The sequence below is a fragment of the Muscardinus avellanarius genome (genome assembly GCF_963383645.1).
Source record: "Muscardinus avellanarius genome assembly, chromosome: X".
NCBI classification, from domain to species: domain Eukaryota; kingdom Metazoa; phylum Chordata; class Mammalia; order Rodentia; family Gliridae; genus Muscardinus; species Muscardinus avellanarius.
In genome coordinates this window covers 46,103,083-46,129,883 of record NC_137792.1, presented here as the reverse complement: position 1 = coordinate 46,129,883, position 26,801 = coordinate 46,103,083, and the positions used below count along the sequence as shown (strand labels likewise).

The following is a 26,801-nucleotide window of genomic DNA, read 5'->3' as shown; positions in this document are numbered from 1 at the left end:
AAGCGCAGGGATTATAAGCGTGCGCCACCACACCCAGCCAGACCCTGTTTTTAAAAAGTGAAGACTAAAAAGGGCTGGGGTGTAACTCAGAGGTAGATTGTCCCTGGGTTCAATCTCCAGTAACACACATACACACCAAAAAAAAAAAATTGTAGGAACTCACTTCATGATTTTACAAGGAATACACAGATGTCCCTAGTATGAGGTTCAGGAGCCTAACTACTTTGGCCATGGAGACCTGAATCCTTCATTGATGTTTCCTTTTATTAATTTTCCTTCCAAATGGAGAAGAGGGGCTTGAAGGCAACATATCAAAAGATTCAAGGTAACCGGATGGAAGATCGCAGATGACAAAAAGGGAAAAGGAGAAGTAAATAGAAGAACAAGTCTGAGAGTGTCGTGGAAGAGAGAATTCCATGAAGAGTCTGAAGACTTCCTGGGGTGGGAGGGAGGGAAACTCAACTCCAGCCTGGCACGGTCCTTGGCTCACATGGTAGAAAAGAATTTCAACATGAGCCAGCCAGAGACAGAGAGTTATATTTGGGAGAACAAGAAATACACGCTCAAGGGAGAATCTGGGCCATTTCCAGAGTGAGAAGGACATTTTAGGAGTTCAGGGTACATTTTTGGTACAGGGGATTAAGCCCAGGGGCATTCTAACTTCAAAAAACACCACAGCCTCTTTAAGTTTGAAACTGTCTAAGTAGCTGAGGCTGGCTTCAAACCTGCAATCCTCTTCTCTCAGCCTCCTAAGTACTGTCCTGCATCACTCTGCCCCTGCTGGGCTCTTTATTATTATTATTATTATTATTATTATTAATTATTATTTTGGTGGTGCTGTGGGGATGGAACCCTTTCTACCTTTGGGCTACACTCCCAGACCTATTTTGTATTTTATTTGGAAACAGGGTCTCACTAAGTTGCTGAGAGCCTCACTAAGTAGCTGAGGCTGGCTTCGAATCTGGGAGATCCTCCTGTCTCAGCCTCCCAAGTGCTGGGATTACAATGGACTCTTTGTTTTTTTTGTTTGTTTGTTTTTTTGCGGGTCTGGGGATGGAACCCAGGGGCATATGACCTCCGAGCTACACCCCCTACCCAAATTTTTATTCTTTATTTTGAAACCAGGTCTCACCAAGTTGCAGAGGGCCTCACTAAGTAGCTGAGGCTGTCCGCGAACTGCAATCCTCCAGGTCTCAGCCTCCAGAATCCTGGGATTACAAGTGTGTGCCACCATGCCTGGCTTGGGCTCTTCTTGTAAAAGAATTTTGGTGAGAGGCTGGTAATGAGAAGGTATGTGAAGATGACATCCCTCCAGAGATCAGAGGATGTTTTATGGTGGTCTGCTCATCTGGATCTTGATGTGGTCTTCACTGTCACTTAAGAATACCTAAGGAGCTGGGCGTGGTGGCGCACACTTGTAATCCTAACATTCGGGAGGCTGAGACCGGGGGATCACGGTTCGTGGACAGCCTCAGCTACTTAGTGAAGCCCTTTGTAACTCAGTGAGACCCTGTTTCAAAATAAAGAATAAAAAATAGGGCTTGGAGGGTGGAGCTTGAAGGTAGAATGCCCCTGGGTTCCATCTCCAGTATTGAAAAAAAAAAAAAAGAATACCTAAGGAGATTATCACAGGTGAATGAATTTCCAGTATGGTGACCTGGTCCCTTCTAAATCCTTGCTGTCCTCTTACCTCTCCTGCTTACACTATTGATTGGTTGGATAATTAATAGTGCTAAGTGTAAATTTCCCAGAAATTTGTGATTGACCATCCTAGTTTGGAAATGAGGAATTTAAGCCCGAGTCCTCAACATTAAAGTTACATTTTCTTTGTTCCTTGAAGTCTCCTTTCTACCTATTTTTTACCTCTATCCTACTTGAATAGGGGGCAGTTTGGGGAAGATCTGAAGTTTTTCAAGATGGCCAATGAAGTACCACATTAACCTCAGCAAAAGTCATGCCGTTAAGAAAGTAAAGCAGACATGGTGGCGCACGCTCTAATCCCAGTATTTGAGAGGCTGAGACAGGAGGAGCCCAGGTTCTTGGCCAGCCTCAGCTACTTAGTGAGGCCCTCTACAACTTAGTGAAACCCTGTTTCAAAGTGAAGAAGCCGGGCGTGGTGGCGCACGCTTGTAATCCCAGCGCTTGGGAGGCTGAGACAGGAGGATCGCGCAGGTTCGAAGCCAGCCTCAGCTATTTAGTGAGGCTCTCAGCAACTTAATGAGACCCTGTTTCCAAATAAAGTATAAAATAAGGCTGGGGGTATAGCCCAGAGGTAGGAAAGCCCCTAGGTTCTACCCCCAGTACCACAAGAAAATAATAAAGAAGAAAAACTAGGGCTGGGAGTGTAGCTCAAAGGCAGGATGCCCCTGAGTTCAGTGCCACAAACAAAAAAAAAGCCAGGTGTGGCATTGCACACCTGTGATACCAGTACTTGGGAAGCTGATAAGAGGATTGCAGGTTCACTGTTAATGCATGGTTACTCAGCAAGATCTTGTTTCAAAATTAAAAAAGGACTAGGGTTATAGCTCAGAAGTAGATAGTCCCTGGGTTTAATCCCTAGTACCAAAAAAAAGTAAGTAGAAAGAAGGACAAGCATATATAGTTAAGCAGGGTTTCAAGGATGGAGGTTTTAATTAACTAAATATTCACCTGGGAAGACGGGTGTGGTTGGCACATGTCTATAATCCCAGTACTCAGGAGGCTGAGGCAGGAGGATCACAGGTTTGTGGACAGCAACAAGTAATGAGACTTATCAGTCTATAGAGACCATCTCAAAATAAAAATGAAAATGGGGTAGGGGCTGGGGACTGGGGATGTAGCTTAGAGGTAGTATGTCCCTTGGTTTAATCCCCAGTACTACACACACACACACACACACACACACACACACACACACACACCACGAAGGACATCCTGGATATCAGCTTCCAACTAATGTGAATTTTGACCATAAGAGCTCTTTAAAAACAATAAATTTAGGTGTGGTGGCACACACTTATAATCACAGCATTTGGAAGGCTGAGATAGGAAAATTGTAGTTCGTGGACAGCTTCAGCTACTACTTAAGGAGGCCCATTGCAACTCAGCGAGACCCTGTTCCAAAATAAAGAAGAAAAAATAGGGCTAGGTGTGTTGCTCGGAGATAGAATGCACCAGGGTTCCATCCCCAGTACCGCAGAGGGGAAAATTTTTCAGCTAGGACAAACAACAAATATTACTGGTCTCTTTGTGTTATTATTTTTGTTTAAAATAAATATTCCTATAAACTGAGTATAGTAGAATATGCCAGTATTTGGGAGACTAAGACAGGAGGCTTGAGGTTTTGAGGCCAGCCTCAGCAATTGTAGAAAGGCATTCTACCTTTGGGCCATACCTTTGGCTCCTTTTTTATGTTTTATTTCACTTAATTGTGAAGGGCCTAAGTTGCTGAGGCTGGCCTGGAAGCTGCCAGTTGTCTTAGGCTCCCAAGTACTAGGATTACAGGCATGCATTACCACGCCCAGCTTCAGCCTGGCCTCAGCAATTTAGAAAGACCCTCGGCATTCCAGGGAGACCATGTTTCAAAATAAACACAAAACAGCCTGGTGGTATAGCTGGCAAGTAGAATGCCTCTGTGTTCAACCCCTAGTACCAAACAAACAAAATACAAATGGGCACCCTATGACCAAATACCCAAATTTCAACTTATTTTTACAGGTCTGGGATGTAGCTTCATGGTAAAGGACTTGCGTAACATGCTCAAGACCCTAGGTTTCATTCCCAGTAACTTAAAAAAAAGAGAGACATAGAAGGATCAGAGAAAAATGAAGGCAACTAAGAAAAAACAACTTTTTTAAACCATCTATTTATTCCTGAGTTGACTTGAATCAGAAATACCATGAATACAGTGTTCTTAAAATGGGCACAAAAGATTCAGTCCCCCTGACCCAAAAAGTCACTCCCAGAGATACACAAATCAAAGACCTTCATTTCCAATGGCTTCTCCTATCATCTCAGTACTTGGGAAGCAGAGATAGGACAATCACAGGTTCAAGGTCAGCCTCAGCAACTTGGAAGAGCCCTGTTTCAAAATAAAAAATAAGTCAGGCGTGGTGGCCCACACTTGTAGTCCCAGCATTCAGTAGGCTGAGACAGGAGAATCTGGGTTCAAGGCCAGCCTCAGCTACATAGTGAGACCCTTTGTGGCTTATTGAGCCTGTTTCAAAATAAAGACTAAAAAAATAGGGTTGGGAGCCGGGCGTGGTGGCGCACGCTTGTAATCCCTGTGCTTGGGAGGCTGAGACAGGAGGATCGCACAGGTTCGAAGTCAGCCTCAGCTACTTAGTGAGGCTCTCCGCAAATTAGTGAGACCCTGTTTCCAATATAAAATAGGTCTAAGAGTATAGCCCAGAGGTAGAAAACCCCTGGGTTCCATCCCTCATACCATTAAAAAAAATAGGGTTGGGGGTGTAGCTTGGAGGTAGAATGCGCCGGGGTTTCATCCCTAGTACTGCAAAAATAAGTAAATAAATAGAGAAGGGGGTGTGGCTCAGACGTAAAATGCCCTGGGATTCAATCCCTAGTACCAAAGAGGAAGGGAGGAAGGGTGGGCTTGTCCTGTCGCTCATAGAACAGGAGACTCCCAGTGGCAGAGCAGCTAACTTGTGACACTAGGCCAGGCAGCCAGGATGGGGGTGAGGGCAGGGCCCAGCTCTATAGTCCATGCCCTGAAGGCTGATATAACAAAAGCTCCTTAGAGGCAAGTACTATTCATTAAGCCATAGTCTTCTGAGTGTTGGCCTGGAACATTCCGGTTCTCAGCCTATTCAACTCATTACCTGGCACAAGCTGACACTTGCACCCCTGACTGGTTGGAGGAGATGGAGAAAGTGCTCTCAGTGGGCACAAAACCAAAGCCTCAGGACTCAAAAACAATACAGAAGGGGAACTGCATCGGTTTGTGGACCTGCAGCGAAGTTTGAGTAAACAGATACCGCTGTGGGAAGAACTGGGAACTATGGTGTGTGAAGCTGGCTGAACAACAGGGTCCAAGAGTCCATGCCTCCTCTCTAACCCTGTGCTTCTGCTCCTTGTGAAAAAGCACACGCAAGACCGTAGATGAGAGAAATCAAAGTACTTCTCCAGAGGGGAGAGATTAGAAAAAAAGGGAACACATTTTAAAAGGCTCACCAGACTCTCTAGATCAAGAAATGCCTCAGATAAAGCTGGAAATGGTGTGCATGCCTATAATCCCAGGAACTGGGAGGCCCAAGACAGGAGGATCACAGGTTTGAGCACGGTGACTTAGTGAGACCCTGTTTCAAAAATTAAAAAACAAGACAGATGTGGTAGTACATGCCTGACATCCCAGTACCTAAGAGGCTGGGGCAGGAGGATCACAGGTTCAAGACCAGCCTTGGCAACTTGGCGAGATTCTCAGCAATCTAGGATGACCCTGTTTCAAAATTTAAAAGGGCTGAGTATGTCACTCAGAAGTAGAACACCCCTGGGTTCTGTTATGGTTTGGGGGGTGAGTGTTACCATTTGGGAGAAACTGTCCCCAGGGATCTTTGTTAGACCTCTGGGAATAATTTCCCAATAAAACCACAAAATCCACAAAAAACAGAAAAACCACGGGTTCTTGTCCTGAGCTAAGGATATGTATGCAACAGCCCGGACTCTTGCTGAAGTTTTAAAAGAGTTTATTAAAAAGATAGAAATAAGCCGGGCGTGGTGGCGCACGCTTGTAATCCCAGCATTCGGGAGGCTGAGACCTGGAGGATCGCGGTTCACGGACAGCCTCAGCTACTTAGTGAGGCCCTCTGCAACTCAGTGAGATCCGGTCTCAAAATAAAGAATAAAAAATAGGGCAGGGGGTGTAGCTCGGCGGTTGAATGCCCCTGGGTTCCATCCCCAGACCCGCAAAAAAAAAAAAAAAAAAAGAAACACAGAAGATAGTTACAGCCCCATGCCATTGGGGGGGGGGTGGTTCAAGTGAATGCTACACCAAAGATACAACATGTTGACTAGAACTTTTATCCCATTACCTCCATCTTGTTTATTTAATTCTGACCTAGTAAACATCCCTGTAAGGTACCTCCCCTTTCCCCCGCCTAGGTGTCTCTTTTCAGGGGTTGACCTCTCCTCCCATCCTAGCTAGATTATCCAATTATTAGGTAAACCTGTCTTTAGAATGAGGATGAGGAAGTCATAGTTCCCCTCTCCTATAGACTTGCTAATTACCTTTAGCTAGGTTAATTTACATTGGAATAGTTGCCTGCTTATTTTTGACCAGGAACCAAGTCCTTTTACCAATTTTTGAAATATATTAATTAGAGCTTTCTCAAATCTTCCTAGGCCATTCCCAATACTGGTACAGATTCAATCCTTGGTACCAAAATAAAATAAAATAAAATAGGGCTGGGGGTATGGCTAAGAGGTAGAACAACCCTGGGTTTAATCCTCCATACCACAGAAAAAGATTAAGAGATGGCTTAGCTGGGCGTGGTGGTGCACGCTTGTAATCCCCATGATTGGGAGGCTGAGACAGGAGGATCGTACAGGTTCAAAGCCAGCCTCAGCTACTTAGTGAGGCTCTCAGGAACTTAGTGAGACGCTGTTTCCAAATAAAATATAAAATAGGTCTGGGAGTATAGCCTGGAGGGAGAAAAGTCCCTGGGTTCTACCATCACTACCACACACACAAAAAAAGAGATGGCTCATATAAATTATTTTCTCCTGCTAATATAAATTTGCAAAGGAAAGAATAAAGAAAAGGTTTTCCATTTGTTCTCTTCTTCAGTATTGAGGCTTGTGCCCAGAGTTGCTCTACCACTGTCCTATACTCTGACCCTTTTATTGTTTTTTTGTGTATGTGTGGTACTGGAAATGGAACACAGGGGCTTTCTACCTCCAGGCTACATATACCCCCAGACCTATTTTACATCTTATTTTGAAAAAGGGTTTCACTAAGCTTCTGAGAGCCTCATTAAGTAGCTGAGGCTGGCTTTGAACCTGCGTGATCCCCTTGTCTCAGCCTCCCAAGTACTGGGATTACAAGCGTACACCACTACACCAGCTTTTTTTATTTTGAAACAGGGTCTTGCTAAGTTGTGAAGGCTGACTTTGAACTTGCAATCCTCCTGAATCTGCTTCCTGGGTAGCAGGTATTACAGGTATGTGCCACGGTGCCTGGCACTCCTGTCAATCCTTGACCAGGTACTATACAGATATCTGAAATAGGTGACCTTGGTAAAAAAACATCTTATTTTTCTTTGCAGGCATTTTGTCAGTTGTCCCAGGATCTCATCTTTAGAATTTGGAGTAGGTCACAGCTCAGCTACCCCATGCTAGGTGACCGAAACTATGTGGGCAGAAAAATGTGGTACTTCTCCTAACTCACAAGAGTCCCAATTGATGCTTCTGTGCCAAGGGGCAGGAAGAGCTAGGTGCATGTAGCTCGGCAGTAGAACAGTTGCCTAGCATGCAGCATTTGGAAGGCCCTGGATTCCAGCCCAAGAACTGCAAAACAAAACAAAAAAAGACAGGTTAACAAGGAAAAAAAAGCATAAGAAATTTATTCAATGAAAGTTGTTTTGGATTTTGTCTTTTGGTACTGGGAATTGAGCTCTGGGGGATTCTACTTCTGAGCTTTACCCCAAACTCTTTTTATTTGGAAACACATAAACGCTTGGCCTCAATGAAAGTTTTATGACACAAGAGCCTTCAAAAATAAAGACCCCATTGTGTTTGTGTTGCTAGGGATTGAACTCAGGGCATTCAACAGCTGTGCAATGTCCCTGGCCCTTTTTATTTTGAAACATGGTCTCTAGCTGGGTGTCATGGCACACACCTGTAAACCCAGTACATGGGAGGCTGGGTCAGGAGGATCACAGGTTTGAGGCCAGCCTCAGCCTCAGCCCCTTTGCAAGACCCTGTTTCAAGGTTTAAAAAGGGCTAGAGGTATTCCTCAGAGGTAGAATGCCTTTGGTTAAATTTAATACCAAATACCACAAAAAGACTAAAGAAAAAAAACCAGGGTCTTGCTAAATTGCTCAGACTGCCTTTGAACCTGTGATCTTCCTATCTCAGACTCCTAAGTACTGTAATTAAGGGCATGTATGACCACACCTGGCAAAAATCAATAAATTCAATATATATGTGTATGTATATGCATATGCTGTGTGTGTGTGTGTGTTATTAGGGATTGAACCCAGGGCATTCTACCTCACAGCTGTACTCCAGACCAATTTTTTTGTTTTGAAACAGGGTCTCACTAGGTTGCTGAGTGTCTCACTATGTTCTTGCTGAGGCTGGCTTCAAACCTGCAATCCTCCTTTTTCAGCCTCCTAAGTATTAGGATTACAGGTGTGTGCCTACATCCCCAACTTCCATGTATGTTTTTTAGGGAACTAATTTTGTGTGGTTCTGAGGATTGAACGCAGGGCTTCCCACTTGCCAGGCAAGTTTTCTACCACTGAAGCACATCCCTAGATTTATGAAGGCCCAGATTTTGTGCTTAGTGTGTCAGTATTTGCATGGCTGTAATCCCAAAAAACTGCCCACTGCAATTTAAAGGCAGAAAGATCTATTTGCTCACAGTTCTGGAGATTTCAGAGCTTCAGTCCATGGCAAGGTTTACATAGGTGGGGCTGAAGGCATGGCAGCAGGAAAGAAAGAGGGAGAGAGAAAGAGAGCATTCTACTCTCACATCATGGAGGTGAAAGAGAAAGAACAAGCAAGAGGATTCAAGGACACTAGCATAGTTCTCAAGGCCAAACAACCAGTGACCCACCTCTTCCAACCACACCCCACCTGCCTAGGTTACCTCCCAATACATCCATCACAATAGGTTTATCCACTGATGAGATTACAACAGTATTTAAATCAATTCTGAATAGCAATGCATGAGCTCTTTCAGGGGGCATTCTGTATAACATTTAGGATCAATGAAGAATGGTCAGCCATGTAGAAACCTGACCAGACAAAGGGTACAATTTAATGTCAATAGATTGGGGGAAAGAAATCCAGCAAGATCTGTCTGTTCAGATTATTCTGTGTGTGTGTGTGTGTGTGTGTGTGTGTGTGTGTGTCAGGGATGCCCTGGGGGTTAAACCCAGGGGCATTCGACTTCTGAGATACACCACAGCCCTTTTCTTTTGAAATATGGTCTTGCTAAGTTGCTGAGGCTGGCTTCAAGTCTGCGATCCTCCTGTCAGAACCTCCCAAGTACTAGGATTACAGGCGTGTACCACTATACTTAGCTTCAGATTAATTCTTGATCTCTCAGGGTAGCATTTCTCTCTGCAGAATATAGAGTAGGACCCCTCTGGAATTAAGGTCTTCAAAGAAGGTAGAAGGGAGGGTATGGCCTTTCTAGGTTTTATGGTTTTCTTTGGGAGAAAAAGGTTCTACTTTTTGTGATCCACCTATGAGAAGAGGAATTTTGGTTCCTATGATTTACTGTGTGGGGTGAAAGAGGGGTAGGAGACAGACAGGAAGGACAGGGTCAGAGGTAAACTTTGCTTCTGAGGGTTTTTTGGGGGTACTGTATGTTGAACTCAGAAATATTCTACCACTGAGCTACGCCTCTAGCTCTTTTTTAAATTTTGAGTCAAGGCCTTGCTGCATTGCTGAGGGGCTAGGCAAATTGCTGAAACTGTCCTTGAACCTGTGATCTTCTTGTCTCAGCCTCCCAACTACTGAAATTAAAGGTGGGCGCCACTATGCCTACTATGAGCCTACATCAAAGGCCTTTTAGTATCCTTTAGTTCAAAATACTCAGCTGAGCTGGGCGTGGTGGCGCACACTTGGAATCCCCGTGATTGGGAGGTGGAGACAGGAGGATCATGCAGGTTCGAAGCCAGCCGTGCTTAAGAGACCCTGTTAAAAAAAATTAAAAAAATATATATATATAAGTCTGGGAGTGTAGCCCGGGGGTAGAAGGGCTTCCAGGAATCCCAGTACCTCCAAATAAATATACTCAGCTGAAGTGCTTTACTTTGTTATATCATTTTTATGAGCTCCAACACCCCAGTGCTAGATTATATAATAATATGAGGTTCAAACATGAAGGTGATTACTTTGGGAAGATAACACCAACACAGAACCCATTTAAAATGTGCTGCCATAGCCTGGCACTGCGGCATACACCTGTAATTCCAACTTCCAGGGAGAATGAGGCAGAAGGACTAAATTTGAGGCCATTCTGGGCAATTTAGAGAAACTGTCTCAAAATTAAAAATAATAGGGGCTGGAGATGTAGCTCACTGGTAAAATGCCTCTGAGGTGAATACCCAGTGCCAGTAAACAAATAAATGCCATCATTAATGAGCACCACTAGGTATAATAATTTTTTTTGCAGTACTAGGGATGAAACCCAGGGGCATTCTACCTCTGAGCAACACCCCCAGTCCTATTTTTTATTCATTAATTTGAAACAGGGTCTCACTGAGTTGCAAAGGGCCTCACTAAGTAGCTCAGGCTGGCTTCAAACCTGTGTGATCCTCCTGTCTCAGCCTCCCAAATTCTGCGACTACAAGCCAGGTGTGTTGGCACATGCTTGTAATCTGAGACAGGAGGACCACAGATCCAGCCTCAGCTGCTTAGTGAGGCCATTTGCAACTCAGTGAGATCCTGTTTAAAAAATTATTATACCTAGTGGTGCTCATTAATGGTGGCATTTATTTACTGGTACTGGGGATTAACCTCAGAGGCACACACCCAGCCTGTAATCCCAATTATTGAGAGGCTAAGGCAGGAGGACTGCATGTTTGAGGTATCAGCAATTTAGTAAAATCCTGTGTAAAAAAAAAAAAAAAAAGCTGGGTGTGGTGGTGGCACAAACGTGTAATCCCAGCTTTCAGGAGGCTGAGACTAGAGGGTCGTGATTCATGGATAGCCTCAGCTACTTCACAAGGCCCTTTGCAATTTAGTGAGACCCTGTTTCAAAATTAAAAATAGGTCTGGGGGTGTAGCTTGGAGGTACAATGCCCCTGGTTCAATCTCCAGTACTGCAAAAACAAACTTCTATTCCTTTTGTCCTTACCTTCAAGCCACTGCCCTCTCAGTTCACTGATTTCAAGAGCTAGTGTGTGCTTGCTACTTCACCATCTACTCATTCTTTGTTATTCTAGATTCAACCTCTACTAGCCTGAGGGGTGGTGGGGTACTGAGGATTGAACACAGGGGTGCTCTACCACTGAGCTATAGCCCCAACACTTAAAATTTTGTGGCACTGAGGGTTGAACCCAGGGGCATTGTATACCTGAGCCACACACCCAACCCTATTTTATTTATTTGGAAATACGAGTCTCACTAAATTGCAAAGAGCCCATGTAAGTTGCTGAGGCTGGTATCAGAACCTGTGGTCCTTCTATTTTAGCCTAAGTACTATTATTACAGGTGCCTGTCACCAGGACAGGCTTTTCTAGGGAGAGGGGCACTGGGATGGAACCCAGGGTCCTACCTCCTAGGTACAGCCCCAGCCCCCTGTTATTTTTGGTACTGGAGATGGAACCCAGGGGCATTCTACCTTGGACATATACCCCCAGCCTTATTTTTTATCCTTTATTTGGAAACAGGGTCTGAGTTTCAAGGGGCTGAGGCTGTCTGCAGACCGGAATCCTGTCTCAGCCTCTTAAATGCTAGGATTACAAGGGTGTACCACCACGCCAGGCTATTCTTTTATTTTGAAACACGGTCTCACTAAATTGTTGAGGATGGCTTTGAACATGTGATCTTCCTATTTCAGACTCCCAAGTGCTGGGATTACAAGCCTGCACCACTATGTCCAGCTTTTTTTCTTTTTTTTAATTTTTGAGGCAGGGTCTTCCTAAGTTTCCCAGGCTGGTCTCAAACTTGCCATCCTCCAGCCTCCATCTTCCAGTTAGCTGGGATTGCAGGCATGCGCCACTGATCCCAGCTCCACTATTTTTTTATGTTAACAATTTGTATGGAGCTCGAGACATTTTTGCTTTTGCATCCTAATAGTGTTCTCTGATATCATTGGGCTTGATTACTCTTGGGTTTTTATTTTAGTCAGCTTCCCCACCAATTGTGACCAAAATACCCAACAGGAACAATTTAGAGGAGGAAAGGTTTATTGAGACTCTTGGTTTCAGTTCACAGAGCAGAATCCTGGGTATATACCAGGCAGCAGCTGCCTTGCGTGGTGGAGGGAGGGAGGTAGCTCTGGCATCACGGTGCAAAGCAGAGGGGGGTTGGGCTGTGGAAATGTACAGTGCAATGACCAGCCTTTTCAGCCATGCTTAACCTCTGAACCCTGCTGCACTGGGGGAATGCTTTCAACACATGAACTTTGGGGGTACATTTTAAATCCGAACTACTACAACAGGTATGCACTTTTGTATTTTATGCGTCATTATCTACCACCTTCTAGTGAATTCCAAGCCAGATCTGACTACTATTCATTTCAGATCTTGTTTTCTTCTCTCCTCCGGCAGAGCGGTCCCTGAATGCCAGAGAACAAGAACTTCCTGTGCTTCATTGGAGGCACATGATGAACATCGATTTTTCCAAAGACTGCAACTCTTTGCCCTCGAGGCTATTTTAAAGAGCTCAGATTGGTCTTCGATGCCCTTTAGAAACAAAGGCCTTAACCATAGGGCACAGTAGCAATGAAGGGTACCAAAGAGGTACAACTTGTAGTTTCATTTGAGTTGGTGCTCATTTCCCTGAGCAGAGATCCCGAGGGTGAGGGATTTTCTATTTCACTTTGTTCCTGCGTGGCCTCAGGCAAATTGAAGTTTCACTCTCCTAATTGGGGTAAACGACTCTTCAAAGAGTTTTCATAACTAAAAGGAAGCAGGTGGCTATAAAATATGGTAGTGGTTATTTTTCGGTCATGTGTTCTCTCACTCAAGCTCCGCGTTATTTTTTTTTTTTCCATTGAAGGGAAAATTCTTTCACCCAGAGGATTGTAAGCTCACTTGAGCCAAATTCAATCAATTCACTCTACTTCCTTTCCCATAATGCATCACGCCTTTCCCTAAACTCCTTTTCCTGGGCATGGCAGTAAACAGCCCGAGGCAACTCGGTTGGAAGCCTGGAGTTGGGAAGCAAATCCTAACCCCGATCTTCACGCTCCGCCCCCGATGACCCAGTGACCGGCCAGGCCAGACAGGGGCGGGGGCCGGCCTCCCCGCCCGCCTCCCAACGCCGGACGGGAGAAGACTACAGCTCCCAGGATGCCCATCTGCCCCGCCCCGCTCCCCCACCTCCAGCCAGAAAGCGTGTATCAGAGAGAAGACGAGGCAACATGGCTCCCGGAGGTGGAAGGAAGAGGCTTCATCCCCTTTGAAGCGGGGACGAAGAGAGGCGGGAGATGAGGAAAGGGAGAAGCGACTAGAGCCCGCCGGCGCTTCGGCCCGCCCAGCCTCTCCGGAGTCCGGTCGGCCTCCCCCTCCCGTCGCGCTCCGCGTCCCCTCCCCGCCCCGCCCGCGCTCCGCACCCCTCCCCTCGGGAGCCTCGGCCCGCCCCCGCCCCCCCGCGGAGTGCGCACGCGCCGCCCCCCAGCTTCGCGCCCAGCTCGCCGCCCAGTCAGCCCGCGCAGCCGCCGTCTCCTCTGCCCAGCGACGAAGCATGGGCGTCCAGGGCTTCCAGGAGTTCCTGGAGAAGCGCTGTCCCGGCGCCGTGGTGCCAGTGGATCTCCTCAAACTGGCGCGCACCGTGTCGCGCCAGCAGCAGCAGCAGCAGCACCTGCACCGCCAGCTGCCGCCGCCGGCAGCCCTAGCGCCCGGGGCTCCGCGCGCCGCCCGCGGCTCCGTGCCGCTGCAACCGCCGCTCCCGCCCGCCGCCTTCGGTGCCTACTCCGGCGGCCCGGGCCCGACTCGCCACCATCACCCTGCTCACCACTTCCACCACCACGGCCCGCCGCCGCCCGGGCTGCACCCGCCGCTGCCGCCGCCGCCCCCGCCGCTGCCCGGCGCCCGCGTGCTGGTTGACGCGGGCTCGGCGCTTCCGCGGCTCTATGGCGGCTACCAGACCGACTGGGTGTGTGGCGGCCAATGGAACGCCATGCTGGGCTACTTGTCAGCGCTGTGCCAGGCTTGTGCCTATCCCGGCGGCGACGGCCTGGAGCTGGTGGTCATGTTCCCCGGGGGCCTGGGCAAGGACCGGCTGGCCGAGTGGGGCCGTCGGTGCCAGGCCGAGCGGCAGACAGCGCAACTGATCGTGGGACACGTGGGCAACAAGGGCACCCCTCCGCCGCGGGCCTGGTTCCTGCCACCGGCCTGCCTGAGCCACTGCGTGAGGCTAGCACTCATCCGCTTCCGGGTCAAGGTGAGGGAGGGGCCGGATTTTAAATTAACACGCCCCACACCTGTTTCCTCCTGACTAAACACCTGCCTACTCACCTGCTAACTGCCCGCGCACCCACCTACCCACCTACCTACCTGCCTGTCTGCCCACTCACCCGCGAGACGACTAACCGCTCGCCCCTCGTCCATTTTAGCCACCTGCCCCCCATCATGCCACCCCCTAGGCTTTCACCTATCCGACCACACCTCTACCCATCTCAACCCATCTTACCTTCACCTAGCCGACTGGTGTACCTCCAGGTTTTAGCAGGATTTAGTCAGAATTTCTTTTGTAGGCTCACCTTTTCCCTGCTGTCCTCTCCCTCAAACTGTAATGCCTTTCCCCTGCTTTTTCCAGTTGGCACATCTCTCCTATATCTCATTCCAACCTCACAAGTCGGGAAGCACTTGTTAATGAACACCTTTCCTCTAGACTTCTTTCCCCATTTTGACACATTGTTGCTCTCTATCCATTCAACCTGTTTCATTTCAACATGGGTCTACCTCCTCCTGCCTTAGCCTAAACAAAATCATCACTGGTTCAGGCACTGTTCAACAAGTATTAGCCACTGAGAGTAAGAGGTTTGAGAGGCATGTGAAACACCGTGGGAAGTTAAATGTGTACACATGGAATATTTAATCGCATAAATGTGTACGGCAACTATGCTTTATGGCACAGACTGTAAGTACAGTACTTGTTTGTGTTTGTATTGGGGTGGGGGACTATCTGTGGATTAAAATGGTCAGAGAGACTTCCCTGAAGAATGTGGACCTCACCTGGGTCTTCAAGGATGGGTTGGCTTGGAATGGGTCACAGGCTTCAGAGGAGGTTGCTTTAAGTGGGAGACGGAGATGAGCAAAAGGGAATACCAAGCCTGTGAGGCCCCATGGGCAGTTAAGTCTAATCTGCATGTAGTTGGGTCACTGCATATGGGGCCTAGGGAACAGCTTGGCAGCATCCCCAGTTCTTGGCACCACTGCTTTTGCTCTGTTGCTTTCCCATACTCTAGGTTTCAAGTTCCTACGTGTAAGGAATAGCAAGGCTTGAGAAGTAAGGAGGTGGGCAGGAAGGGGGGGGGGAAAGGAGCTCATGGCTGGGAAGGATGAAACCGCAAACCCATTCTCCAAGCTAAGGTTTTCAGGGATGTCCACACAGGACGAGAGATTGTGGAATCCCCAAACTAAAGAAATGGTGCCTGGCAGAGTAATGAGGTGGAAAGAAATCCCAGCTGAGAGACTGCAAAGACCTACAGAGAAAGGTTCACAGTGGTCATAGAGCTTGTGGTTAGGGTCCAGTTATGCTAGACTCCCAGTGCCCAGCATCAAAGCTGTGCCTAGCCCAGATAGATTATAGCTGTTTTAATTTAAAACTCCAGTCGTGGTTTGGGGATGTAGCTCAGCAGTAGAGCATGTGCTTGCTGTGCACAGAGCTCTGGGTTTTACCTGGGAGTACTGTACACACACACACACACACACACACACACACACACAATCCAGTCGTGAGTAACATACATACAAGGAAAAAATAATAGAGCAGAAACCCACTTGCTTGCCCTTCTGAGTGAACATTTTTAAGTAAATTATTTATGGTCATTCTTTCTATTCCTATTACCTAGCCTTTAAGGATTCTTTTTCTCTTTGATGGTACTGGAGACTGAACCCAGCAGCATTCTACTTCTGAGCTATATCCCAGCCCTTTTTTAATTTTTTATTTTTTGAAATGGTCTTACTAGGTTGCTGAGAGTCTCTCTAAGCTGAAGCTGGCCTTGAACCTGAGATCCTCCAGTCTCAGCTTCCCAAGTACTGGGATTACAGGCATGTGCCACCATGCCTGGCTTTGTACAGGGCCTTGCAAAGTTGCTGAGGCTGTATACAAACCTGTGATCCTCCTATCTCAGCCCCCCAAGTGTGCCACTACATCCAGTGAATTTTTTTTACTTGGTTACTAACTGGGTTGGTGGCAATCATGACTACACTGATGGAACAGTACTATGTGTGTCAGTTTGTGTGTGTGTGTGTGTGTGTGTGTGTGTGTGTGTGGTGCTGGGATTGAACCACGTTGTTCTACCTCCAAGCTATACCCCAACTCTATTTTATTTTTTGTGTAATAGGGATTGAACCCAGGGGTCATTCTACCTCCAAGCTATACCCCCAGCCCTATTTTACTTTTTATTTTGAAACAAGGTCTCAAGTTGCAGAGGGCCTCACAAGTTGCTGAGGATGGCTGTGAACCTGTGATCCTTCTGTCTCAGCCTCCCAAGTACTGAGATTACAAGCATGCATCACCACATCACCCAGCTTTTATTTTTTATTGTAAAACAAAATCTTGCTGGATTGCTGAGAGCCTCCCTAAGTTACTGAGGCTGTCCTTAAACCTGTGATCTTCCTGTCTTAGCCTCCCAATTACTGGGATTACAGGTATGCGCCGCCAACACCACCACCACGACGCTCACTCTGGCTTTTTTGTTGTTGGTTCTTTTTTTTTTTAAATTTTTTTTTTGCAGTACTGGTAATTAAACCCAAGACCTTGTACTCTGCAACTGAGTTACACCTTAGATCTGTGTACATTGATTTTTAAAATGATTACATCATTAGATCCTCATAATAATCTATGAAGCAGTATTGTTCCTGTTTTTTTAATTGAGAAAACTCAGGCACAGGAGCTTTAGAAACTTGCCCAAAGCCACCCAGTACTAAGTGGCAGAGCTGGGATTCATGCCCATGCAGTTTGGCTCCAAAGCTCATGCATTTAACAACAATGCTGAGATGAATCTTTCTAAAGTGCCACTGTGATTATATCATTTCCATAATCAGCTAAACTCTTCCTTGGCTCCTGGGTAGAGAAAGATTCAAGTCATTAATTTATATTATTCCTTTAGTGAGTGTTTTCTATAGATTAAATAGCCTGCAGGTTGCTGCAGATTCAGAGGTAAATAAGAGATTCCTGCTCTCAAGGAGGTCAGGTTTTAGTAAAAGACACTGAAGATACAATTGCAGATACCATGTTCTAATTACAAATGAAACCTGTGGCTACAAATGGTGGTATGGCTAATTCTCAGAGTGAGAGAAACCTGGGAGAGGCTTCACACATAGATGCTGAGCCTAGAAGAGGGCTAAAGACTACAGATAGTGGAGAAGGGTGGGGATCCCTAAAATGGCCATTTGTGAGCTCTGAATAGATTTTGATTGGAGGTTGGCAGGAGACATGAACACTAAGTATGAGTTTGTGGTTTTTCAAACTTTTTGTTCACATACCCATCAGTCAGAAAATTTAAGAGCTGAGTGTGGTGTTGCACGCCTGTAATCCCATTACTTAAGAGGCTGAGACAAGAGGATCACAGGTTCGTGGCCAGCCTCAGCAACTTAGTGAGACACTCCACAACTTAGCGAGACCCTGTTTCAAAATAAAAGAATAAAATAGAGCTGGGGATATAGCTTGGAGGTAGAATGCCCTTGGGTTCAATCTCTAGTACAAAAAAATTTTTTTGGAAGTGACTGATTATATTTGGTCATAGTTCACATTCTCTCTCTCTCTCTCTCTCCTCTCTCTTTTGCGGTACTGGAGATGGAACCCAGGGGAATTCTAACTCTGAGATACACCCCCAGCCCTATTTTTTATTTTGAAACAGGGTCTCACTGAGTTGCAAAGGCCCTCATTAAGTAGCTGAGGCTGTCTGCGAACCATGATCTTCCTGTCTCAGCCTCCCAAATGCTGGGATTACAAGCATGTGCCACCACGCCTGGTGATCTCATTTTGTGTGTGTGTGTGTGTGTGTGTGTGTGTGTGTGTGTGTTACTGGAGTTTGGACCCAAGAGTGTTCTATCCTTTTTATTTTTATTTTTGTAGTACTAGGGATTTAACCCAGAGGCACTCCCAGCCCCATTTTTTATTTTTTATTTTTTTATTTATTTTTTTTTGCGGTACTGGAGACGGAACCCAGGGGCATTGTACCTCCAGACTATACCCCCAGCCCTATTTTTTTAGTCTTTTTATTTTTTTTGAAACAGGGTCTCACTGAGTTGCGAAGGACCTCGCTAAGTAGCTGAGGCTGTCTGCGAACTGCGATCCTCCAGTCTCAGCTTCCTGAATGCTGGGATTATAAGCATGCGCCACCATGCCTGGTTTTATTCTTTACTCTGAAACAGGGTATCACTAAGTTGCGGAGGGCCTCACTAAGTAGCTAAGGGTGGTCGAGAACCTGCGATCCTCCTGTCTCAACTTCCCAAGTACTGGGATTACAAGTGTGTGCCACCACACTTAGCTCTCTTTTTATTTTTATTTTGAAACAACGTCTCACTAAGTTGCTGAGGTTGGCCTCGAACTTGCAATCCTGTCTCAGCCTCCCAAGTACTGGGATTACAGGCATTCACCACCACACCTGACTCAAAGTCTCATTTTAAGATCCCAGCAGTAGCTAGCTATCTCTGGTGGTGTTGGCCAAGTTACCCCATAGGCTGAGGTGGAAGGATTGCAAGACCCTTTTTTATTTTTGTTTTTGGTACTAGGAATTTGGTGCCTCTGAGCTACATCTCCAGCCCTTTTTATTCTTTATATTTTGAAATACGGTTTCACAACATTACTGAGACTGTCCTTGAACCTGCAGTCCTCATATCTTAGCCTCCCAAGTGCTGGGATTAGAGGGGTGTGCTACTGTACCCAACGTAAAAAACCTTTTTTTGTGGTACAAGGGATTGAACCCAGGGGCATTCTACATCTGAGCTACACCCACAGCCCTATTTTTTTTTTTTTTGAAATAAGGTCTCACTGAGTTGCAAAGGGCCTAAGTAGCTGAAGCGGTCTGGGAACCAGGATCCTCCTGTCTCAGCCTCCCAAATGCTAGGATTACAAGCATGTGCCACCACACCTGGCTCCTAGCCCTTTTATAAAATATTTTTGTTTTGAAACAGGATCTCTAGGTTGCTGAGAATCTTAAGTTTTTGAGGCTGTACTTGAACCTGGGATCCTTCTGTCTCAGCCTGTCACCTATTAGGATTGCAGACATGTATCACCACGTGCAGGTTGAGATCCTGTCTCTTAAAAAATAAATAAAAATAAAAATCCCATCAGTTCACCAAATATTGAGATGGTTTAAATAGAAGGAGGATTATGTAATAAATCAAGTACAGTCAAAATTGGTGAAATCACAGTGGTGTGTATCAAATGTTCACTGTAGAATTATTTTAAATCTGCCATATGCTTGAGGTTTTTTCAAAATTCCCAGTAGTCCTCTTGAATCCTGAGAACCACTGTTTGGGGAATATGTAAATCTTCTCCATGCTAGATTGTAAACAAATCTATCTTTTATAATGATTTCTTTTATAATGACTTGTATACTTGTGGTACAGGATTTCTTTTTTCCTAAGTGAATAGGTCAGTGATCCTTAGAGAATGGGCTATAAGAGTGACATTTATTTATTTATTGCGATACCAGAGATTGAATCCAGGGGCACTCTACCTCTGAGCTATACCCCCAGCCCTATTTCTAACTCTATATTGAAATGGGGTCTCACTAAGTTTCAGAGGGCCTCAATAAGTAGCTGAGGCTGCCTGCAAACCCTCAATCCTCCTGTCTCAGCCTCCCAAGTGTGTGCTACTATGCCAGGGAAGAGTGACTTTTAAAAAGTGTATGGTGAGCTGGGCATGGTGGCACACGCTTGCAATCCCAGTACTTGGGAGGCTGAGACAGGAGGATTGCGGGTTCATGACCAGCCTCAGCTACTTAGTGAGACCCTTCACAACTTAGTGAGACCCCATTTCAAAAGAGTACAGTGTAAGCCGGGTGCAGTGGGATACGCCTATAAAATCCCAGTATTTGGGAGGCTGAGACAGGAGGATCGCAGGTTTAAGGAAAGCCTCAGCAAGTAATGAGACTCTCAGCATCCTGAGAGTGGTTCAGAGGCAGAATGCCCCTAGGTTCAAGACCCGGTACCAAAAAAAAAGTGTCTAGTGTAGCTCTTAATATATCCAGGTTCAGAATTCCATATATAAAGTATCTCTTGATGTTATCATTGAGTGAGGGTTTCTTCTGGTTCTTTTCGTTGACATTTTTGCTGTTGGAATGATGAAGAACTTGAAGTACTGGCTAATAACTGGCCGTGGTTTGCCTTTTCAGTTTGCCTTGGCAGTTTTTCACTTGGATGATTCGCCTGTGTAGCATTTCTTTTGACTTGCTATTGGTGTTTCAGAACAAAACCCACTATTGGTTCCTTTTCCCTCCTTGCTTGTTTTCTTCAGACTAGACCACAAGGTGGGCCTTTAATTCCCAGTCTCATTTTCATTGGTGATAGAGACTGCAGAGGTGGCTGAATTAAATAATAGATAAATCGCTGGGTTGTCTGTCTAGATTTAGACAACTTAGGACTTCCTATGAAAGATTTAGTGTATGTTGGTGAGATGATTTTTGTCATTTGGTTGGTTTTAGCTATGCACTCTGCAAACCTCTAAAGGAAAATCACCAGTAGCAAGAAAATTCAGGAAACCCACAAATTACTTGCCTGATCTCTTCCAAAGGAGCTCACAAGTAGAGCAGTCTAAAGCATTTTATAGACTGTGATTCAAAAATGCTATGGCCTGGGCATGGTGGCGCACACTAGTAATCCCAGCATTCAGGAGGCTGAGACCGGAGGATCGTGGTTCGTGGCCAGCTTCAACTACTTAGTGAGGCCCTCTGTAACTCAGTGAGACCCTGTTTCAAAATAAAGAATACAAAATAGGGCAGGGGGCTTAGAGGTTGAATGCCCCTGGGTTCCATCCCTAGACCTGCAAAAAGAAAAAAATAGAAAATGCTATGGTATGATGAAGGGGATGGATGCTTTATTTAATGGTTAATGTACATGAAAAAATGTATATCAGCATATAAAATCCATAATTTGACAGCTATAATTTTTAGGGTGAGACTAAATAAAAATGAGTTGGCCTAAAGAAAGATATAAAGTTGCAGTACTTGGTTTCAGTAGAAATCGTGGTGGTGGTATGTGAAAAACCAGAATTCACGAAGTTGGCCCAAGAGCTGATGTCATTTTTGTCCTTTCCTTCTTCAGAATACAGTAAAGCCGTGGCTGGTGTGCTTCCTGATTGTTTGCTTGCTCACCATCACAGACACCCTGAGCAGTCAGGGACCCTGAGCACTGGTGCTTGGAAACGCTCACAGTAGGGATTGCCGCTGCTGCTTTAGCGCAGACTTGTATGTGAAGTGCTTTTTAAATATCTTGCTTAATTCTGACAAGCCTTTAAGATGCATGGTATTCTCCTCACTATGTAGTTGAATGACTCAGGTACGAAGGGGTGAAATAAGGGCTGAGGGTATAGCTCACTGGTAGAGAGAGGCCCTGGGTACCTGGGTTCAATCCCCAGCATCAGAAAGATGAGTTGTTTTTTTAATTTAGCAAGACTCTGATTCAAAATAAAAAATTAAAAGGTTGGGTGTGTACTTTGGAGGAAGAAGACCCCTGGATTAAGTCTCCACTACCACACATACAAAAAAAAAGGTTTTATTTGGTGCTGGGATTAAACCCCTCACATATGGTAAATTCAGATCTTACCATTTGAGCTCTACCCCCAAACAATAGAGACAAATGGTCTCTATTGTTCAGAGACTCTTTCCAGAACCCCATGGCACTTTCCCTGTTTTGTACATACTTGTGTAAGATTATATACTTTTATTGGCTAACTGCACAGATACATGAAGATAAATAGTAAATTGATTTGTTGGACACTTAGTTTGTGCCAGCATTGCTAAATATACAATGCTGCCAATACAAGGCAAATGTATCAGCTCACTGCCAAGTGAGTCACACAGTGATGTTACAGAAGCTCAAAAGTAGCAGTCTCTAATGCATTTTCAGTCTGTCTGATTTCTTTTCACTATGGCATGCACAGATAATATTTTCTGTGGTACTGGGGATTGAACCCAGGGACATTCTACCTCCAAGCTGTACTCTCATCCCCTTCTGCTTATTTATTTTTTGTGGTACTGGGGTGGAATCCAGGGGCTTTATACCTCTGGGCTATTTTATAATTTATTTGGAAACAGGGCCTCACTAAATTGCCGAGCCTCACTAAGTAGCTGAGGCTGGCTTCAAACCTGTGCAATCCTCCTCCTCAGCCTTCCAAGCACTGGGATTACAAGTGTGTGTTACCATGCCCAGCTTTAATTTTTTATTTTGAAACAGTCTCACTAAATTGCTGAGTCTGGCCTTGAACCTGCGGTCCTCCTGTTTCAGCCTCCCAAGTACTGGGATTACAAGCTATGACACCGTGCCCAGCTTAATCTTTTTTTTTTTTTTAACTGGGCTGGGGCCTTGTATGTGCCAGGGAAGCGCTCTACCACTAAATTACACCACCAACCCCATGCACAGATCTTTAATAGACAAAAACTTCCTTTTTCCTTATTTTTTCCTTATCCCTATCTCCTTTCTTTTCACCATTATTCTTGAAAAAGCAGAGTATTAATTCTCAGTCCCTAGCCTCTGGCCCCTTTATATCTGAGGTCACTACTGTGACCTGCCATATCTATTTTTGTTATCTCTCTTTTAGATATTTCACTTCATCAACTCATTCTGTCCTTGAACCACCTTACTTGAATTCCATAATCCTTCTTGTCATGTATTTATTCGATGTTAATTTTTTTTTTTTTTGAAACGAGCCTTGCTAAGTTGCCCAGGCTGGTTCTGAACTTCTGGGATCAAGCAATCCTCCTGCCTCAGTCTCCCAAGAGGCTGGGACCACAGGTGTGTGCCACTGTTCTTGCCAACCCTACACATTTTGTTCTTTTTTTATGGTACTGGGGATGATATTTAGGGGCATTCTACCTCTGTGCTATATCCCCAGCTCGATTCTCTTTTCCTTATTCCTCTTTTTCTGCCTGCTTCCTTAATGTTGGTGTTCTCCAGGCTTCTGTCCTAGTTATAGTCTACATTAATTATTAGAACAATCTCACTCATTATCATTATATTACTATCATATTATTAGAGTATTAACTATTTTCTTTCTACCTCTGTGCTATTCTACCTCTGTGGTATATACCCCAGCTCGATTCTTTTATTCTTTTTTTGGAAACAGGGCCTCACTGAGTTGCAAAGGGCCTCACTAACAAGCTGAGTCAGTTCTTGAACCGAGAGCCTCCTATCTCAGCCTTCCAAATGCTGGGATTACAAGGGTGTGCCACCACACCCAGCACCCTATGCATTTATTCTCTTTGTGAATCTCTTTCTCCTCTTTTCCTTATTCCTCTTTTTTGCCTGCTTCCTTAATGTTGGTGCTCTCCGGGCTTCTATCCTAGTTATAGTCTACATTAATTATTAGAGCAATCTTACCCATTATCATTACTATCATATTATTATAGTATTAACTATTTTCTTTCTTTCTGGGAGTTGAATCCAGGGGCATTCCTACCTCTGAGCTACACCCCTAGCCCTATTTTATTTTTATTTTGAAACAGGGTCTCACTAGGTTGATGACAGTTTTGCTACTTGCTGAGGCAATCCTCGAACCTGTGATCCTCCTGTCTCAGCCTCTCAAGTACTGGGATTACAAGTGTGCATCACCACGCCTGGCTTTTTTTGTTTTGTTTTGTTTTTTGACAGTACTTGGGATTAAACCCAGGGGCATTCTACCTCTCTCTATATATCTATTTTTAAACAGAGTCTCACCAGATTGCTGAAGGTCTCACAATGTTGCTCAGGCTGGCTGCAAACTTGTGATCCTCTTGTCTCAGCCTCTCAAGTACTGGGATTACAGGCATGTGCCACTCTCTCCACCTAAGTATGAACTATTTATTTTTGTTTTTTGAAGTACTGGGGATAGAACCCAGGGGCATTCGACCTCCAAGCTACACCCCCTGCCCTGTTTTTTATTTATTTTTAAACAGGGTCTCACTAAGTTGCAGAGCACCTCACTAAGTATCTGAGGCTATCTGTGAACTGCGATCCTCCGGTCTCAGCCTACCAAATGCTGGGATTACAAGTGTGCATCACCATGCCTGGCTTTTTATTTTATTTTTTACAGTACTGGGGATGGAACCCAGGGGTATTCTACCCCCGAGCTACACCCCAGGCCTAGTTTTTATTCTTTATTTTGAAACAAGCTCTCACTGAGTTGCAAAGAGCCTCAATAAGTAGCTGAAGCTGTCCAAAAACCACAATCCTTCTGTCTCAGCCTTTCAAATGCTGGGATTACAAGTGTGCGACACCACGCCTGGCTTTATTTTATTTTATTTATTTTTTGGTGGTACTAGGGTTTCTGGAAACCCTTCTACCTCCAGGCTATGCTGCCAGACACCTATTTTTTATATTTCATTATTTGGAAACAGGGTCTCTTAAGCCAGCACGGCTGGCTTCAAACCTTCACGATCCTCCTGTCTCTGCCTCCCAAGTATGGGGATTACAAGTGTGTGCCACCATGCCCGGCTTTATTCTTTATTTTGGAAGAGGGTCTCACTGAGTTGCAAAGGGCCTCACTAAGTAGCTGAGGCTGTCTACGAACCATGATCCTACTGCCTCAGTGTCCCAAATGCTGGGATTACAAGCATGTGCCACCATGCCTGACTAGTAAAAACTATTTTCTGATGATTACTATGCTTTATCTCTTCCCCAAACTTCTTTCCTTAACTTTAAACATATCTTTTCGGGTCTCCTACTTGATGTCTTATGGGTACTTATGCTAAAAAACATCCAAAATGGAACTCATTATCTTTCCTTGTCCTACTTTCAGTATTCTCTGTTTTTCTGAGAATGGCATCTTTCATCCATTCAAATTAGAAACAACGGAAACCTCATCCTTCAGTCTCTTATCACTTCCCATATCTGCTTCATTCTTTCATTTCTTCCTCAAAGTATCTTTTACATCCAGCTAGTTCTGTTTCCATTTCTATGACCTTAGTTCAAGACCCCACACTTTCTCATCTGAGCTATGAGAGCAGAGTCCACTTATTCTTTGACCATAATTCTCTCTGAACTTCATCTGCCATATTGCTACCAGGGATACTATTCCGTAAACCATAATTGACTCAGTTGATTCTCAAGAGATTCCTGCTGGCTATTTTTTGCCTATCATGAGAAGTTCAGACTTTTCAGCATGGAAGGCAGTACTTTTCAAGGTCTGATCCCATACTGTTTCCATACTTAACTGGTATTTGCCCCACCCCCCCAACATCTTGAATTTTGTAGTTTCCTAGACACACCTCTACTCGCGTTTGTGTTTCTTTTTTTTTTTTTTTTTTTTTTTTTTTTTGGTGGTGCTGGGGTTCCTGGAAGCCCTTCTACCTCCGGGCTACACTCCCACACCTATTTTTACATTTTCATTTTGGAAACAGGGTCTCCTAAGCCAGCGCGCGCGGCTGGCTTCGAACCTGCGCGATCCTCCTGTCTCCGCCTCCCAAGCGCGGGGATTACAAGCGTGCGCCACCACGCCCGGCTTGTGTTTCATTTTTTACGGTACTGGGGACTGAACTTAGGAGCATTCTACCTCTAGGCTACACCTTCAGCCCTATTTTATTTTTTTATTTTTAAAACAGGGTCTCCGTGAGTTACTGTACGCTGGCCTGGGACCTGTGAACCTCCTGTCTCAGCCCTCCAAGTACTGGGATTAAAGGTTTGCACCACCACACCCGGCCACATTGTGCTTTTCTTATGTTTGCATAGCAAATTCCTATTTATTCTTGTTCAGAAAATATCACTAAAATCTTTACAAACCAGCTTCTGCCAGTTCAAGTGAATGACATCTTCCCTTGTGCTTCTAGACTAGTCTGTCATTACTTCTCTCATACTATTTTATTTTAGGGATTTGGGATTGAATTTATGGATGTTCTGTCCCTGACCTACATTCCCAGTACCTTTTATTTTTTGAGACAGGGTTTTGCCCAGTCTGCCCTTGAACTTGGATTCCTCCTGCCTCAGCCTCCCAAATATTGGGATTATAAGCCTGCACGTGCATAGCATGCCTGGCTCACTCATGCTATTGCAGTATTATTTTTAAATTTTAATATTTTAATTTTTTGCTACTGTGAATGAAACCCTGGACATTCTATGTCAGAGCCACACCCCCAGCCCTTTTTAATTTTTATTTTGAAACAGAATCTTGCTATGTTGCTGAGGCTGGTCTCGAAAATGCAATCCTACAGTTCTCCTGTCTCACCCTCCTGTGTACTGGGATTACAGGCGTGTACCACTTCTCTTGGCTAAATTCTTTTGTAAATGAGTTCCAAAAGGACAGAGATTTGCTCTAGAACTTGACATATTATATACAGTAATAGTTGTTGGAAGAAATATCGCAAGAAGATTGATGATTTAATGACTAGACTGTAGAAGGATTTAAAGGTCAGACAGAAGAATTGAGAACCAGAGTCTTATAATATTCTGTGTTAATCAATTCAGATCATAAATTGAGTTTCCAGTCTCCTGTGATGAAGGAGGGAGTTTTGTAGTTGCTTAGCAATTAATTTATGTAATATACTCCCCTTTGATGATTGTAGTCATGATAGCTACCACATAGGTGGGGTCCCTTAT

General features: G+C 45.0%; 1 protein-coding gene across 1 annotated transcript in view; it reads left to right on the top strand.

Annotated features, from left to right (window-relative positions):
- Positions 1-13,581: 13,581 nt before the first annotated feature.
- The window catches only part of FAM120C (family with sequence similarity 120 member C), a gene marked incomplete at both ends in the record, with an annotated part of 146,472 nt that continues 133,252 nt past the window's right edge, over positions 13,582-26,801 (top strand). Inside the window, one exon of the mRNA XM_080718525.1 lies at positions 13,582-14,280. Coding sequence (XP_080574651.1) covers positions 13,582-14,280 — 699 coding nt within the window. The remainder of the gene's footprint in view (positions 14,281-26,801) is intronic.